General features: G+C 43.7%; 1 protein-coding gene and 1 pseudogene across 3 annotated transcripts in view; one reads left to right on the top strand and one right to left on the bottom strand.

Moving 5' to 3' along the window:
- SFXN1 (sideroflexin 1) overlaps positions 1-18,795 on the bottom strand; it is a 45,209-nt gene extending 26,414 nt beyond the window's left edge. For 2 of the 3 annotated variants that reach the window (XM_068536380.1, XM_068536382.1), the window contains exons 1-2: positions 18,669-18,795; positions 3,322-3,494 (exon numbers count right to left, since the gene is read on the bottom strand). In XM_068536380.1, the coding sequence (XP_068392481.1) occupies positions 3,322-3,485 (164 nt within the window). In that variant the 5' untranslated portion in view covers positions 3,486-3,494; positions 18,669-18,795. The remainder of the gene's footprint in view (positions 1-3,321; positions 3,495-18,668) is intronic. The other variant, XM_068536381.1, reaches the window with a different exon arrangement.
- On the top strand, positions 11,616-12,682 carry LOC137758961 (nuclear transcription factor Y subunit beta-like; annotated as a pseudogene).
- Positions 18,796-19,068: the final 273 nt, after the last annotated feature.

The following is a 19,068-nucleotide window of genomic DNA, read 5'->3' as shown; positions in this document are numbered from 1 at the left end:
CCTGTTTTATTTTTTGTTAAAAAAATTTTTTTTTGATACTACAATCTAGGGCTTTAGATTCAGATAGCTATTACTATTTTTTACAAAACACTTAAAATTTCTTTTTGCCTATACAATGCTTTATAACTAGAAATGCAACAACTATTTCTATTTTAACAGTTTCGACATTCGTCACTAGTCTATTTATATTACAGCTTTCTTACTTTTTTTTTTTTAACTGTAATACAATATGTAACATAAAGTTTACCATCTCAACCATTTTTACCTGTACAGTTTTGTGGTACTAAGCATATTCATGTTATTGTCCAACTACTGCCACCATCCATCTATCTCCAGAATGTTTTCATCATCCCCAACTGAGACTGTATTCGTTAAACAATAACTCCTGATTCCCCGGCCCCCTAGGCCCTGGCAACCACCATTCTATTTTCCGTCTCTATGAATTTGGCTACTCCAGGCACATTATATAAGTAGTATTGTACAATAATTTGTCCTCTTGTGACTGGCTTATTTCACTTAGCATAATGTCTTCAAGGTTAATCCATGTTGTAGCACGTGCTAGGATTTCCTTCATTTTTAAGGCTGAATTGTACTCTATTGTGTGAATATACCACGTTTTATTTTTCCATTCATCCATCCACGGACACTTGGGTTGCTTCCACCTTTGGCTATTATGAGTAATGCCACTATGAACACGAGTGTGCAAATATCTGTTCAAGACCCTGCTTCCAATTCTTTTGGGTATATACTCAGAAGTAGAATGGCTGGATCATATGGTAATTCCATTTTGAATTCTTTGAGGAATCACAACATACTATGGATTTCTTATTTTTGAACTCAATTTTGCTTCATCTCCTGACCTCTCAAGAAGGATTTATGAGGAGTTTATTTTTGATGTTGTTATGTATTTTTCTGTTGCCTCTGTAAACAGAGTCACTCTGGTATAAAATTCCTGGGTTACATGCTTTCTCCTAGAAACTCGGCACACATTCCTTTACTGTCCTCTGGCGCTCAGTGCACAGATAAGAAGATTGAGACTTCTCTGTCATTTGTTCTTTTTTAATGACTTTTTTCCCTGTTTGAATGCTTATGAAATTTTAAAAAGTTGCTTTGTAGAAAAAAGAAAAAAAATCTCCATATGTGGGTCTCCTTGCCTGAAACAGGGTGAGCCTAATTTGTGGATATTTGTCCTCACTACAGGAGAATTCTTTTATCTACTTACTATGACCTCTTTCGCATTTTTCTAGTTTCTCCTTGAGAAGCATCAATAAATTATATCTTCACTCTCCATCCTCTAGTCCCCTGCGATATAATCCTTTTCACACTCTCACCTTTTCATCTATATCAGGAGTTGACAAACTACAGCCCACGCCTATTTCTGAATGGCTGGTGCGCTAAGAATGGTTTTTCCATTTTTAAAGGGTGGTGAACAAGCAAAACAACACAGAATGAGACTGTAAGGTCTGCACAGCTGAAAATATTTACCATCTGGCCCTTTGCAGAAAAAGTGTGCCGACCTCAGATCTTCATCCTTGGAGAGTGACTCAGGTTTATCCCCAGTATCTCTGTTTCCACTTTTTCTCGGTACCATTGATGTCATTACTTCTCCACCACTGTCTCCAGTGAAGATTTTAATTTTGCTCTTACAAGTTTAGGGGCTTTGCAATCTCTTTTATGGCTTCTTTTCAAGTCCTCTAGCTGTCTTTACATCTCCACCTTTCCTCTTTTTATGGCTTTTGTTCCAGAATCATGGAACATTTACTTGATGGAATTCTGAAATGCGCTTCTGCTGTCTTCCTCTGCCTCGTTCCTCAGGACTTGCTCATAGGGCTCCATGACGTTCTGCTGCTCAGGGAGCCCTCTTTCTGCACGGCTGTGCATGCTAAGACCTGGCCAGACTCAGTGTTTGGTAACAAAGTTTACAGACCGCCCTTGGTGGCCTCACTGACTACCCATGTGACAGTCAAATACGTACCTTGCATGGATTATTCTTGGCATATTTAGGCTCATAGCTCCCACTAATCCAATTCTCAGCTTCTGGCTGACTTTCCCTAAGAGCAGGAGTCAGCAAACTACTGTCTGTGGCCTGTATGGCTGGCTAGCTAAGAGCGATTTTTACATCTTTTAAAGGATTGTAAAACAACCAACCAAACAAAAAGCCCTAGAAAACAAACAAACAAGCAAACAAACCCCCAAGACACTAAGAAGAATAGGCAGAACATGCAGAATAAGACAGAAATCCTCTGTGGTCCACGAAGGCTGAAATATTTCTTATACGGTCTTTTATCAAGAAAGCTGCACGTCCATCAACAGATGAATGGCTAAAGAAGATGTGGCATACACACACACACACACACACACACACACACACACACACACACTGGAATACTACTCAGCCACAAAAAAGAATGAAATTCTGCCATTTGCAGCAACATGGATGGACTTGGACGGCATTATGCTAAGTGAAATAAGAAAGACAAATACTGTATGATGTCACTTATATGTGGAACATGTACATACATATACAACAAACTAGTGAATATAACAAAAAAGATGCAGGCTCACAGATATAGAGAACAAACTAGCGGTTACTAGTGTGGCGGGGCAACATAGGGGTGGGGGAGTGGGAGCTACAAACTACTGGATGTAAGATAGGCTCAAGGATGTATTGTACAACATGGGGAACATAGCCAATATTTTGTAGTAACTGTAAACAGAGTGTAACCTTTAAAAATTGTATTAAAAGATTAAATAAATTAAAAAAAAAAGAAAGTTGTGACCATCGCCTTAGAGCATGTCTCTTCTCTCACCTCATGCCTGGCTCTTTGAACTGACGGAGTCCATCCCAAACCTACAAACTGTGCCACCAGCATCCTTCCCATCTGAGCTACTATATGTGGGGTTTATTCACTGGGGCTTAATCTGAGAAGAAGCGAACAACCTACCCTAATTCTTGATGACTTGCTTTTTGTAAGATGCAGTCTCCATCTGGAGACAAAAGTTGTGGATGCAGGTGTGGTTGTATTGGCGAGCAGAAGACAGGGCTCTAGAAAGGGGACCTCACGGATTGGCACCTATGAGTTGGAGGGATGGCTGGCTTATTTTCAGGTTACTACGAACCCTGGATATCTGTGTTAAGGGTCAACAATGGGGAATGAAACACGTCTTCCTATTTTTCACTTTTTTTTTTTTTTTTTTTATAAAAAGGATTCAATTGCAAAAAAAAATGTTGAAAAATCACTAAGGGAAGGTTTAAAGACAATAGGCTAACATGATGATCTATTAATATATTAAGCCCCAAAGCATACTTGTTAATGTTACCTGTAATCGTGCACTACTTTCCTTGCATCCTCTAGTTGTTCGTGGGTTAACAGAATATTCCTGGGATCAGTTACAGTGAAGAAATGATTGGCTCGTCCAGTGAAAGTGCTTTGATCCCATCGAGGTTCCTTGATGTTAATGTTTGGTGGAAGTTCTCCAGACATTGTCTTGGACTGTAGAGGGTCAAAAGGACAGGCCTAGTTAAGACTTACAAAGTCACTACACATTTAGAAACTTTGTAGTCACACTAATTTTCAAATAAGGAGTTATGTACATTCTTATTTATGAAAATAATTTTGCTATAAATGGCAGAAAGGCTATTTAAATCCAAAGCTAAATTTGTCTGTAAATCTCAATTTATCTTAACCAAATTTCAATAATTTCCCACATAGTTCTTTTTATAAGGACATAGTATTTCATCATCCCTTACTTTGGAAATCTATTCTTCAGAAAAAAATAAAAATATAAAAAGTTAAAAATAACATCAACAATAATAGGGTCTGAAGTCTGAAACACTTTTTCTGGATGAAAGAACCAACGTCAAACTACTGCGGCATTCTGGTTTACTAAATTTGCTTTTCCTACAACTAGAAGTGACTAATTATGCAAAAAGGCTTACATGCTAAAAATTCTACAATTAAAAAAAGATTCAGATTCATTCAGCCTTATTCAGCGTATAAACCACCAATCAAAAATGAAAAATTATTCTCCTCAATGTAACAGAGTCATAGTGGGAAAAACACATTTTGACAACCCCAAAAATAGTAATAACATAAGAGCACATAATTTTCCTCATAAAATACTTATTTTCTGGCTAAGAACCATTACTTTTTTCTAAAGTAACTAGTTTCTTTCCCTGAGTAATATATGCTTATTTTTAGAGCTGCTTTGTATTGCTGTAATACATGCTTATTGTAGTATTTTGAATAATATAAGCTTATTGTAGAAAATAAAGAATAAAGAAACAAAATCTGCTATAATTTAGTCATGCTGAAATAACCATTGCTGATGTTTTGATATATTTCCTTGCAGACATTTTCTACACATATCACCCTCTAACTAAAAAAATAAAGTTGATATCATACTCTATATTTTAATATCCTGATTGTTTCCTGCTGTACTTATTTCATGAGCACTCCCTATGGCACTAAATATTCATTTCAGGTATTTAGCAACACCTTCAACCTTTATGTTATTTTCAGTTTTTCACCATGAAAAATAATGCTGTATCCTTGTCTATTAATTTTTTTCCTCACAACTGGTGACTTCCTTAAACTAGATCTCTCTATGTGATATTAGCAGGTCAAAGGATCTTATCACTATTAAGGCTTCAAACCATTGCTTTCTCATACCTCTTTCCTCTTTCTATATTTCTAATATTGGTTCTTATAGTGGCTTTCTTTTCCAGGTATTTTTCGTTAAGTTATTTTTCAGTGCTTCACTAGATCATAGGCGTGTTAAGATGTCAGGTGCAGATGCCTGTCATTTGAACTTTATCAGAATCTCAAATTAACACATTTCACGGCCCACTGGATCAAAATCAAGCATGTTAGGCCCAGAGATGTGAGGAATCTAGTGTATGTAAAACAGCTGGTCAGTGAGAGTAAGAAAGTAAAAATCAGCCCCATTATTCATAAAGCAGGCTGGGATGACAAACACAGAGTCAGCTGCAAAGCTGACAGGAAACCATATTTCTCCCAAGGTCACACTGAAGCTAAAAGGTGTCATAACAACCCCCTTCTTTGGGTGACCACTGCTTTCTTATCTCATTGAGAAACCTTGTTCTCCACAATCACAGACTGTCAGAAACTTTGCTGTTTGAAATCATACTAGGAAGAGTGAATCATCCCACTTTTGACACAGAAAAGGAGCCTGGATTTCCAGCCCAGGTGCAGAGTTTCAGATTAGGGAGTTTCTGGACACAACATTCCATGTCTTTTTTCTTTTTTAAAAGAATTAATTTATTATTATTATTATTTTTGGCTGTGTTGGGTTTTCGTTGCTGCACGCAGGCTTTCTCTAGTTGTGGCGAGCGGGGGCTACTCTTCCTTGTGGTGCGTGGGCTTCTCATTGCGGTGGCTTCTCTTTGTTGCGGAGCACGGGTTCTCCGTGCATGGGCTTCAGCAGTTGTGGCAGGCAGGCTCAGCAGTTGTGCCTTGCGGGCTCTAGAGCACAGTCTCAGTAGTTGTGGCGCACGGGCTTAGTTGCTCCACAGCATGTGGGATCTTCCCGGACCAGGGCTTGAACTTGTGTCCCCTGCACTGGCAGGAGGATTCTTAACCACTGCGCCACCAGGTAAGTCCCTTCCATGTCTTTCTTAACTCTGAAGTTTCCAAGGAAACCCTGTAGTTTCCAGGTCATGGGCTACTTCACATTTCAGATCTTTACACCCAGCCCTGCTTTGAGCCAATCAAAATATTGCTTCATTAAACTTCCCTAAGTTCCACCATTCTCCAAGATGCTCTGAAAGACCTATCTTTTCCTTTGTTGGTGAGACACTCCCAGTTCCTCCAGTGTGTGGTCCCCCTCATTGAAATACACATGACTTTGTTTAAGGAAGGTTTGTCCCTGCTGGTTTTCAGTCAGCTGGGCTATGATAAGAGAAGTGTCTGAATTTCAAATTAGGACACCTCTAAGTCATGAATGTCAAGTCCAGGGATGTAAGGATATAATGCACTTCAAAGAGCTGTGTCATTGTATGAAGAAATGTCTCAATTTTGAATAAGAATGTATCAAATGTATTATTTATAAAACATACAAAAAGTAAAACAAAAACTCTAATTCCCATCCAGGAGAACAGTTTTCAGACTTGTGTGCAGGGACCTAGGGCTCTGCTGAGGCATGTTAGTGACCTGCAGGGAGTGGAGGGGATTCAAGCAGGTGGGTTCTGAGCCCCTGAGTTTATAGTCAACTAGAGCAGGCCTGCTTTCATCTGCTCTCTACATCTGGGAATTATGGCAATGATCATTTAAAGGGAGGGTTCTAATGCTTGCGGGGGGGAAGAAAAAGCAAAAAAGAAAAAAGTTGAAAATCACTATAGGAGAGGACAATCTGAAGATCTATGAGACGATTCATAAAGGTCCAGAAGGTTTCAGGCTTTTTTTTTACTCCAGCTTCCTAAGTCAGCCCTGGCATCCATTTGATTAGTGCCTCTTCAACTATGTGCAGTGAAGGACCTGCTCTGGTTGTTCTAATTTCCAGTCCCATCATGAACCAATACTTTTGTAAACTATATTAAAAATAAATTTTGAAAAAATGAAATAAAAAAGTGGGACACATATAAAAGCCCCCATTTTTTATTATTAGGTTCAGCGGATATACTAGAACTCTATCATATTGTTATGAAAGTTCCTAAATGCTTACCCCCAATTTCTGTATTTTCCCCAATATGAGGACACTGGCCTCGTCCAAGGGTCATAATTTGAATTTACACTTAGGCGTATAGATCACAATTTGTTTCTATACTTAAACGTCACCAAATAAATGCTACATATAATCACGTAACTAGAAAAGACAGATAATCTGGTCTAATTCACTTCTGTTTTTTTTTTTGTTTTTTTGTTTTTTTATAAGTTTATTTATTTATTTATTTATTTTTGGCTGCGTTGGGTCTTCGTTTCTGTGCGAGGGCTTTCTCTAGTTGCGGCGAGCGGGGGCCACTCTTCATCGCGGGGCGCGGGCCTCTCACTGTCACGGCCTCTCTTGTCGCGGAGCACAGGCTCCAGACGCGCAGGCTCGGTAGTTGCGGCGCACGGGCTTAGCTGCTCCGCGGCACGTGGGATCTTCCCAGACCAGGGCTCGAACCCGTGTCCCCTGCACTGGCAGGCGGATTCTCAACCACTTCGCCACCAGGGAAGCCCATGATTCACTTCCGTTTTTGAATGGACCACTAGAAGGTGTAATTCCTACCCTCTAGTAGATCACAGATTAAATACAGAACAGGTGAAATTCTGACCAGGACAAAACTTTTAGCTTTGTGTTTTCTTTAAGGTCTAGAAAGTGCTCCTACCTTTAGTGTTCACTGACTGGGTACCCACCACGTGACAGATTCTTGGGCTAAATCAGTGAACAAAAGACAAAAATTCCTGCCTTGGTGGAGCTGATGTTGGGTGTTGGCAATGGAAGGGTAGACAGACAATAAACAAGGTAAGCCAAGTACCCACTGTGTTAGAAGGTAACAAATGGTCTGGGGAAAAACCACAATGGGAAGCATCCTGAGGACAGACTGTATTTTTAAACAGGGCAGTCGGGGCAGGCCTCATTGAGAGAATAACAATGGAACAAGATCAAAAAGAAGTGAGGAGCTGAATCACGTGCGTATCCAGGGGAACAGCATTCCAGGGAGAAGGAACAGACATTGCAAAGGCCCCGAAGCAGGTGTCTTCAAAGAACAGCAAGAAGGAATGCAACTGGGCTGGAGAGAGGAAGAGGGAGGGAGACAGGAGATGAGGGGTCAGAGAGGTATGGGGAGGGGTTTAGTTGGAATCACACTGTTTGGCGCCTCCGGGCGACCGTGAGGCCTTTGCATTTTACCCTGAGGGAAATGGGAGTCATTGGTGGGTTCCAATCAGAGGACTAAAATGATCTGACTTACAACTGAAAAGGATCTCTCTGGCTGCTGTGTGGAGAATGTCGTGGGGCCATAAGCGTGGAGGCAGGAAGAGCAATTGCAAAGCTCCTGCAGGCATCCAGGAGAGGGCTGATGGTGGTGCCGGTGGTAACAAGGAGGGGCAAGAAGAGCTGACGTTCTGGATATTTTGTTGATGGAGCCAACAGGATTTCCTGTAATCTTGGATGTGGGGTGTGAGAGAAAGAAAAGGCATGACTCCTAAGATGTTTGACTGGAGGAGGAGCCGGTGTCAGGGATCAAACAGCAAGTTCAGGTTTGGATGGATGGAGTTTGCGATGCCTAGGGGACTTCCAAGTGGAGATGTCCAGGAGGCAGTTGCATACAAGAGTCCAGAGTTCAGAGGAGAGATTTAGTCTGCAGATCTTCATCTGTGAGCACAGATGACTGAAACTCATGCAATGGGAGAGCAACAGGCAAGTGAACGTAAACAGAGAAGAGATCCAAGACCTCCAATGTTAAGAGGTCAGGAAAGACTAAGTTATAGCAAAGGAGGCTGAGAAAGAGTGACCAGTGGGTAGGAACTCAGCAGAGTGTGGTGTCCTGGAGGACAGGTGAAGTGAGTCTATTGGTAGTCCCATCGGCCAAAAGGAAGAACACCTTGGTAGTTGGTTACTCCCATCTTGGGCTAGTGAAGAGGGGGATACAACTCCTGAAGGGCCATCTAGGGAATGGGAACACTGCAAAGATGGTTATCTTGGCAAATTCTAAAAATTCTTAGCAATGGTGATGGCAAGTAGGGAGTGAATGCACAGCACATTAAATGCCCCCTCTTTGGGGCACTGTTTATTCCTGCAAAGTCACCGGCACAGACTGGTGATTCCTAACCAACAGACCGCATTGAAATCACCTGGAGAGCTTCTGAAAAAGACAAATACTATCCCCCTTCTAGAGATTCAGACCTAGAAGGTCTAACATAAGGCTGGGCATGTGATTCTGCAGGCGCTCTGGGTCTGGAGCTCCAGCTCTCTGGGCACCAGGCTGTGACTCTACATGAAGCTGGGAGCTGTTTCCTTCCCTGCATCATTCCCTGTGCTGCCTATGCCTTCCCCCAGGCCTGAGCAATCTGCAATGCTTCCCAGTGGATATCTGATACTGATTTTTTCTCATAAAATTGAGTACCAAGCAATCTATCTTCCTTTTAAAGTATAATTCTCACTATTTCCCCTTCACACTTAACATATATAACAATAGCACGAACAAAAAATTAAAATGTAGCTTTCACAGAATTCTAGTTCTTAATAACAAACCATCTCCAATTTGTTAAATATAGGGCAAACTTTAGGTCAAGCTGTTGAAAACATGATCTGGTTTTACAACATGGTGCTTCATAAAATAAAAATGTTCTACTGCATAAGAGCTGGAGAGGATCTTAAAAATAATCCACCCAATGTTCTCATCATATAGGAAACAGAGGCACAGAGGGGGGAAATAACTTGTCCAGGGCGTGCTCCTGGTGCTGGTGGCAGAAGGCAGTGGGCGAGGACGCAAAGCCAGACTGGACTCCTGAGCACTAGTCAGAAAGTTCACTCTTTTTACTCTATTACTCTCTGTTAGCTAGCCCCCTCCCTCCCCACCCCCCCGCCCCCCGCCCCCCGCCAAAGTACAGCAATTAATGTCTGCACAGAATTGGTATCTTTGAAGCCCTCCTTTTTTCCTTTAAATAAAAACAGCTCTACTCACACCACAAAGCTCTGTGCTACGCTAACCCTTTGAGGCCTCCATAGTATACGTGAGAAGAATGCTGTGGAGGACTCACAAAGTCTCTTTTTTGTTTTTAATTGAAGTACGGTTGATTTACAATGTTGCGTTAGTTTCTGGTGTAAAGCAAAGTGATTCAGATATATATATACATACCTAAGTATGTATGTATGTGTGTATGTGTGTGTGTGTGTGTGTATGTGTGTCTATATTCTTTTTCAGATTCTTTTCCATTATAGGTTATTATAAGATATTGAATACACTTCCCTGTGCTATACAGTAGGACCTTGTTATTTATCTATTTTATATAGAGCAGTGTGTACAAAGTCGCTTCTTAAAAAGGCAAAGAAAAAGGAGACAGATGGGGAAAGGAAACTCCACATTTTCGGAGTTTCTATTACATACAAGGAACTGGGCTGGATGCTTGCCTAAGAGTGCAAGCCCCTACTATGTGCCAGTGGCAGAATAGTCTATGTCAGTTTTCACAACGCTGTGCTTTACGCATATTGTGCACATTTCACAGAAGAGGAAAGTAAGATTCTGAGATGTCACTCACAGCTACCCCCTTATCTCCCCGGCAAGGGAGGAAGCAGGCTTATCATCAGACTACAGGCCAAGCCCACCAACACCCCAACACTGAACGCTCATACTGATCCACTTCGTATAGACTTGGGGTAGGCAGAATCGTGCCCGCCCAAAGATGTCCACCTCCCAACCGCCACAGACTCTGAATAGATCACCTTACGCGGCAAAGGGGGTTGCTGGTATGATTAAGTTAAGGCTCTTGAGACTAGGAAACCACCTTGGATTATCTAGGGGGGCCTGATAATCACAAGGGTCCTTATAAGAGAAAGAGGCGGCAGCAGAGGCAGAGTCAGAGAAGTAGATGTGACAAGGGACAAGCAGATCTTGGAGTGATGCAGGGCCACGAGCCAAGGCAGGTGCACAGCCTCTGGAAGCTGGAAACAGCAGGGAAACAGATTCTCCCTCGGAGCCTCCAGAAGCAATACAGAACCATTGTAGGCTTCAGACTTCAGAACAGTAAGCTAACACATAGTTGTTTTGTTTTAAGGTACATTTGTGGTAATATGCTAAATAGCAATAGGCTACTAACTCAGCACTCTTTTTCCCTACTTAAAAGGATTGTATTTTGTAAATAAGTTCATTTAGAAAACAAACTTACGGTTACCAAAGGGGAAAGGGGGGGGGGCGGGGGAAGGATAAGTTAGGAATTTGGGAGTAACATATATACACTACTATATATAAAATAAACAACAAGGACCTACACCTATAGTTCCCTGTGTGTACAGCACAGGGAACTATACTTGGAATTTTATAATAACCTATATGGGAAAAGAATCTGAAAAAGAACATATATATATATATATATATATATATATATATATCTATCTCTGAATCACTTTGCTGTACACCTGAAACTAACACAACATTGTAAATCAACTATACTTCAATAAAAATAAATAAATAAAAATTTTTAAAAAGGATTTTAGTAGAACTCTATACTGGCATAAGAAATACCAACTAGACTTGAGAGCCTGTCCTGCCCCCACCAATTTCAAAACCATAAGGCTAATCAGGAATGCCACATGAACATTCTTACAAAGACAGCTGATCTTAAACCAGATAAAATTTTAATTATTGACTAGGACTCCCATGTTCCAATTAGACAAGCATTTTCACACACCAACCTTCAAGCCCAGGAACAGTTTTCACTTTCTTCCCCACTCTAAATAAATAACCAGTTTCTATAACTAGGGGTCCCGTTTTCAAAACAATTATTTCTTATTTTGCACTAAAAAACCAGTGCATCCAGGCGCTGCTGCCCTGGACACTGGTCTCCCTCCAGTTGTGGACCCGGGAGCAGCTCTGCACATCCGGCCAAGAGGCAGGGGGCCACGGCTGGGGCTCCTGATCCAGTAGCGGCCTCCGGGGCCAAGGCACCCCCATGGCCTTGGCCGCTACGCGGGGGTCCCTGGGGCACATCGCCTTCCTACCTGCCTCATCGCCAGGGCTTGGTGGGCTGGTCACTTGGTCGGCGACCTGCAGCATCCAGGGCGCCCACCGGCTGCCGGGGTCTGCACTTTGGGGTCATCCACCCCACACGCTCGGTACCGACCAGTGGGCCAGGCCGTGGGGCTGGGGCCACCGCGGGCACCTTCGTGGGAAGGAAGCGAAGTCCCAGGGGTGGTAGGGGAAGAAACGGATCTGGTTTCCCCACTGTCTGGTTTATGCATGAAGAGCACAGCCATCCCTGAACTTGTGGTTCCTGGACTTTCCTCTCTGTCTCCTCACCAAGGTTGGCATTGGTCAAAGATCAGATACCTTTCCAGAGAGTTCTTAAGCACCACTGACCACGCAGTTCTGACAGTATTTCATGACAATGTATGGTGACGGTTTAGAACAAGTGCTTCTCAGCTAAGAACTTCTGCAAAGTAGACTGGGTAAGTCATTCTGCTGCACAGCCCTCGTGATGATACTGGGGACCATGCGGATGATTGCGAAGCCACAACGGCTCAAAAGAAAGCTTCAGAGAACAAGGTATATATATGTATATATACATACATATATGTATATATCGTCCAATTTCAGGGGTGGCAGGGATAAGGGAAAATGCCACACCTCCAAGGGACAGACTGCACGGGACACCAAACAATGTGCTCAAGGATGTGCGAGTTTATCAGCTTTACAAGTCATGCAAGTGAAAGATGCCATGGACGGACTTAGAAGACATCAGTGGGAGGATCTTCCCTCTGCCACGTCTATCTGAGGCTTTGACAGTTATGCAGAAGGGCGGAAATATCTTCAGAAATTTAGAGAGGCTACAGAAGGAGAGACAGGAAAGGTGGAAATATCACGGCTACAGATAGATTAAGTGAAGAGCTTCCCAAGGAGAAATTTACTAACCAGTGACCAGCTGACTGAATAGCTGCAGACGGTCAACTGTGGAATGTTATGGTTTACACATAATCATATCAGTAGATATCTGATGGTCAACAAACTCAGTTTCCATGACCTGAAGAAATGATGGAATAGGGGGTGTAGAGAAGCAAAGGAGGCTGGAAGATTCTGGAACAGAGGCGTTAACAGGAACCGACCTGTGAAAGGAGGTCTCTGTATATTTAAATAGTTATAATGTTGCTTCTTGACACTTGACCAACTGAGGTGTTAATTCTGACTTAAGAATCTTCTTTTTAAATGAACGATTTCAAAGAAAAATTTGGATTTTAAAGGTATGAAAATATTTTTTTGTATGAGAAAAAAAGTGGGATTCAAAAAAAATTTCTGTAGTGACTGACATCACTTATGCTAAGAAATAAAGTCAAGGCCTTGTTACCTGCAGACAAAATCAATAAACTAAAGAATGACAGCTATCTGGGGCCATTAATAATTATAGCATTAGATTGCATTTAAATGAGTCATTCCTAAAGATATTATTTTACATATTATATATGTTAATACATTAATTAACCCCTCAAAGGGGATAGAAATGATCTCTTAGAGGGGAAAAAAATCCTGTTAAAATTCAATCTCTTGGCTAAGGTTTTGGGTAAATATAGTATCATGAAGCCTCATCAAAACTCATCAAAATGAATTTCTCCAAGTTTTCTTTATTCATTCATTCATAAACAAAATTAATATATGCATTCAATACACACTGAAGGCCTCTCCTATATCCAGCGCTGGCTTGGCCCTGGATTTGGAAAGACCCAACATGCAGTAAATAAACTGCAAAGCAAACACATTCTAATGAATAGAGCCTAAATTTCCCCAAACGTGCTTATAGACACCCTTCTCATATAGAGCTTATTATGGATGGACCTCACCCATCTCTGTCCATGCCGTCTTCAACTGAGTTATCAGATTACTAACCTGGGTAAACCTTACTGAAGACTGTGATATTCTCATATCCAAATCTGTACACACTTTTCAAAAATATCCATTATTTCAATGAAGTAAACCTGCTTTAACATCCACGATAACTCAGTCACAGAATTTATAAGCTTCTAAAGCCAAAATGAGTGCCATGACCAAGATTCTCTAGTCATAATACTGTATTACACATTATAGGCCTACTGGAAATGGTACGTAACTCCATCTTTTTTCAAGTCATTATTTAAGTTATATCACAACCTTCATCACCAATTCTGGGAGGGCAATACTGTCTCCCTTTTAGGTTAGATGTTACACAGTCAGTGCACAGCTATGCAAGGGCGAGGACCACCCCCTGACTCAGAGGCCCAGGACCACTTCCCACCACATATAAAAAAGCCTTCATGGCTGGTAAACAGTCTGTTCCAATTAGACAACGGTGATCAGTTTCATTTCCAAATAAGTTTACTGAACCAGTTGGTTAGCGGAACTTGAATTCATGGCTCCAAGCCGCACCTCCCTAACTTCCCTGTAACCTGGAATCCTCCGATGGAGGTGATGAGGGAAGGGGTGTGTAGTGGTTAGGGGCTTATGCTTGTGGAGGCAACAGACCTGAGTTCAAATGCCAGCTCCACCGACGACTCCGTGACCTTGTACACATTATCCCACTGCCCCAAGTTTCTGCATCTTTATCAGCAAAATTAGGATGCTGCTTAATAATAACTAATGTTTAATAGCCGCTCATCATAAGAGCCTTCCTTATATTACCCCATGTAACCCTCGTAACGGTTTGGTTACGAGGGTGGTTAACGAGCTTGCTCAAGGAAGCGGTGCTGCCGGAGTGTGACGTTTTATTACCTGGCTCCAGAATCCCTGCTCCCTGGGGAGGTGGTTCTGACCTGGAAAGCAGCTTCCTGGAAATCCTGATTCAGTAAAGCGGGGGTGGAGCCTAGGAAGGCGATCTTTAAGAAATACACCAGGGGGGGGACTTCCCTGGTGGCGCAGTGGCTAAGACCCTGCGCTCCCAATGCAGGGGTCCGGAGTTCGACCCCTGGCCAGGGAACTAGATCCCACATGCATGCTGCAACTAAGAGTTCACGTGCCCCAACTAAGAAGCCCACATGCAGCAACTAAGACCCGGCACAACTAAATAAAAAAAAAAAAAAATACACCAGGAGTATCCTGTGATTAGCTAAGTTTGGGAAACACTATGTGGGAAAGAATATAAAACTTATAAATAAATAACCAAATGCCCTACCAGCTAAGGGAAGATTCTTACCCTCTTTCAGGGGCAATATAAATATTTAGATGACCCCATGGCCACTCAGGCCGGTTGCTGGCTGGGTCCTGTCGAGGAAGGCTCCCTGCCCTGTAGCCTGGTCCGCTGAGTACCTACATTGACAACCCACGGAATGAGAACTGGACTTGAACCACTGCAATGTGGATTAGAGTCCTGACTCTGCCTCTTCCTTTCTAAGCATGTCACTGGGTGAGTCACCTCACCGCTCTCAGCCTCAGTTTTCTCATCTGTAAGATGGAGATGAGAGTTGGCTGACACAGTGGGAAGAATCAGGAAACTGAGGTATGCAAGAGGGCTTTATTGACCTTTATTAAGTGTAAAGGGCTAAACAAAGGTAGGGTCATTACTAACATGTCATTCTCCACGCAAGGAATCTCCTGCCCTCATTGGCTCAAGTCCTGCCCAGAAACATAGTGGCTGGTAGTACTGGTGGGGTTGGTGGTGGGGGGAGGGTGCGGAATGGAATGGCACTTGGCTTCCTGAGCTTCCTGAAGATGATGCCTAAGAAAAATGACTTTTCTCTGAGATAAGCTTTATTTCAAACTTTTAGCTACATGCCAAGAAAATGCTTAGCTACTGGAAAAAAAGAAGAATTTTCCAAAACTTCACAGAAGACAAACTAGCAGGGAATGCGCTTTCTCAGGGACTTGGTAAGAAAGACCTTTAACCCTGGCTAAAGATTAACAACGATAATTAAATTATTAAACTGGAAACTTATTGTTAGTTATGTTTTAACTAACATAATGCAGTTGTTTACTGCATTTGAAAGAGCTGAAAAAGAGTCTGGTTGCTCTTGGTTTATTTAGTTAGGGCCAGAGAGGTGTGATATACCCTATCAAAGTCACCGTAGGGGGACATGGCTGAGCGTCCACTGTGTGCCAGACACAGGGTGTTCCATGCGTCACTAGACTGCTAAATTCTCACTTCAGCTCTCTAGGAAATCTCCCCCTATTTTGCAGAGTTACTCAGAGAAATCAAGTGCCATGCTCAAGAAGGCAGTTCGGCCTGACTTTATACCCCACTTCTGACCCTTGCGGAGCCAGAAGTGATATGTCTGGCAAGGGCAATCACGTTCACTGAAGGAGCACATTTCCTAATTTGGCTTTGTGCTGGTCATCCACACACAGCATTCCTTTCTTATGGGCATGGCCACACAAGAGATCAAATTATAGATCAGAAAGTTGAATCCTGTGCTAAGGAGTAGATTCTTTCAAAGGGCATTTCCACTCAGCAATGGCTTTCTGTTGCATACCCTCCTCTATTCCAGGGACAGGTCTGCATGGAGACATGGGGCCTGTGTAGAATCAGGAAGCCATGGGGAATGACTGCCTTCTGTCTGTCTCCCTGCCACCATACTCCCTGCCTCCACCTCCCCATCCACAAGGCAGATCCCATTCTTCTATGAACTTTAAAACACCCAGGTAACAATACAATCATTGTTCATATTCTGGTGAACCTCAAGATCAACTTTGGGTTTCTTAATCTATTTCTTATGATGAGTGAAGCTCTTATCCATTCAAAAAAAAAAAATTCTATTAGTTTTTACTTGAGATGGTGGTATCAGCCTGTAAAAATAATAAAGTACTCCCGAACTGTAGTATTTTGGACATATTCAGTTGAATATTTTCCCACCTACTTTAAAGAATCAAGTAACAGATTATATATACTGTGTATGAAAATAGTTCACAAAGTAATAGTAGTTAACTAAAAACTTAATAACTTTGAACTTTGTATAATTAAGTATAGGTTTTATATATATTCTGACAATAATTTTTCACTGTCTAGGCAAGAGTCAGCCTTTTACAAAAATGACTTAGTGCTGATTTCTTACCTTTAACCTCAAACAAAAGGTTGGTTCCATTCACAATTATACTCCAACCGAATGCATCTAACCACGGCTTGCTTAGTAGGATGTAGATGCCATATTTCATTCTAAAGCATCAGAGAGCAAAGAAGTTGTATGATGGATCTGCTCTAAGGGTCACTGCTGCTCTGGTTGTCTTCTCAGCTTCCTTTGCAGGAAGTGAGGAGGGGGAAGGGGTCCCCTCCCTCTGACAAAATCTTTCTATACTCATCCACATGGGACTTCATAAAACTTTTACAGAATATTAAAAGCATTCTAAATATTTTGCTGATCCTGAGTTACATCTACCCCTTGCTATACAGCTTCTTCTGTGACAACTGCAACCACGGATATCCCTTTCCTGAAAGCCCATGGGACTTAAATTAAATGCTTGCCTGCTCAAGCAAACCCTTGAATACATACTTAAAGCAATCATATGTTAGAGCTGGATAGAAACCGATATATCCTCCTCTCCAAACACCATCATTTTTTGCAAACTAGACACCTGCAGTCCTGAGGGGAGAAAGGAGCTGCTTGAGGTCCCAGAACCTCCTGGTGGAGCCTCCACTCATCCTCACAGATTTCCCTCTCAGCTTACAGCTCTTATATGGCAGGTTCAGCACCACAAGAGCTGCAAAGTCTCCTTATTTACCTGTATACCCACCTTGCACCTATTACAGTGCCTGGAACATGGAAGCAGCTCAGCAAACTGGGGATGGGCATAGGAAGAGAAAAGCTAGAGACACGCAAGTAAAAATCTAGAAGATGAGGCAGAAGAGAGATTATGACTTTGAGAAAAGTAAAACCAAAATGCCATGGGGGTTCAGAAGGCAGTTGCCCATGGAGTGGTTAAGTGCCCGAGCTCTGAAGTCACTCATGCTGAGCTTTTTCATTCAGGCACTCAACAAATATTCAGTGAGGGTCTCCCTGGTGCAGGGAACAGACAGATGAGCAAGACAAACAGAGGCCCTGATCACAAGCAGAGAATCAAACAAGCAAATAAACAGTTAATTTCAACTGGTGACAAATTCTCTTTAGGAAAAATCACAGGGGTAATCTAACAAAGGATGTGTGCATGAAGGGTCAATTTCAAACAACACAGCCAAGGGAGAGCATCTCTGAGGAAGTAACATGTAAGCTGAGACTACAGATGACCAACTGTGTGACTTTAGGCAGGTTACACAACCTCTCTGAGCCCCAGTTTCCTTCCCCATCTGGATTAGGAAGGCAAGGCCAAGTACCTCATGGGGCTGGAGGAATGTAAAAGTAGATGGACCTGAATCACCTGCAAACTCTTAGTAGGCACTGTGGCTATTGTCATTCTGAGAAGGTCAGAGACTCGAGACAAGTGGGAAAGCTCAGGCGGTCAGCACGGAAATGCAAGGTCCGGGCAGGATCACTCCTGTTCCCGTTACCTGCTTTCCTCTTCCCTACTAGATTGCGAGTTCTAGGGCAGGGGCCAGGTGGTCTCTGACCTCCGAGCCCCGCCTCTGCGCCAGGAGGAGAAGCCAGGAGCTAGGAGCTGGAGGGGCGTGGGGGTCGGTGCCACCGGGCCACCTAGCAATCGCTCGCGCCAGTCCCCGCCGTGGCCTGTCCCCGCGGCAGCCATCTTGGGTGTCCTCCCCGCGGCGAGTTTCGTCACGCGGCCGCGGGGACAGCGTGGCAGGGCGCGTGCGGGCGTGGATGGGTGAGCCCCCTCCCATGCCGGGAGACCCACTCCACTGCGGGGGCTCAGGGGGAGCTCAGAGGAGGTCAGGCTGCTGGAGGTGGGGAGCTCAGGCAGCGGGATGGCAGGGGTCTCCAAGGTGCAGGGACCCCTGGCCCGGGAAGTCCCGGGCATGGCGAGGGGGCTTCCGACCTCCCAGCCCCGGTGTCTCCCGGCAGCCGGCCCGCGGGAGCGCGCCCCCGCTCCAGCCCGCGCCCCTCCGCCAGGCTCCCTGCGCGTTTCCAACCCACAGCACCCGGGCCCGCGGCCCACGACTCACCGCTCCCCCCCGGCCACCGCCCGCGCCGCTCTCGGGACCCGCTCAACACCGCCTCCGCCGCCACCGGAAGCGCTTCTCCCGCCACGGCGGCCCTGCGCGCCGCCGCCGTCCGGAGCGCGCCCTCAGAGCGCGTCCCCGCGCGGAGCCCAGAGGCCCGGCTGGGCTGGGCTGGGCTGGGCGGCGGCCGCGCGCGGGAGGCCCCGGACGCGCCCTCGCAGTCGCTGCGCTCTGGAAACAGCCTCCGCCTGGTCCAGGCGCGATCCTCTGTGCCCGCGCTTTTGCTTCTGGCTCCATCATGAACTCCCAAGTTCACCCTCACCGTGGTGCGCGGCTCCGTGCCATGTTTCCCATTTTGGTTTCCCCGAGACCGACCCCTTACTTGATCATTTCTCAGTTCCCA

This window comes from Eschrichtius robustus, chromosome 2, assembly GCF_028021215.1.
Source record: "Eschrichtius robustus isolate mEscRob2 chromosome 2, mEscRob2.pri, whole genome shotgun sequence".
Classification (NCBI taxonomy): Eukaryota; Metazoa; Chordata; class Mammalia; order Artiodactyla; family Eschrichtiidae; genus Eschrichtius; species Eschrichtius robustus.
This window is presented reverse-complemented; position numbering and strand designations above follow the sequence as displayed.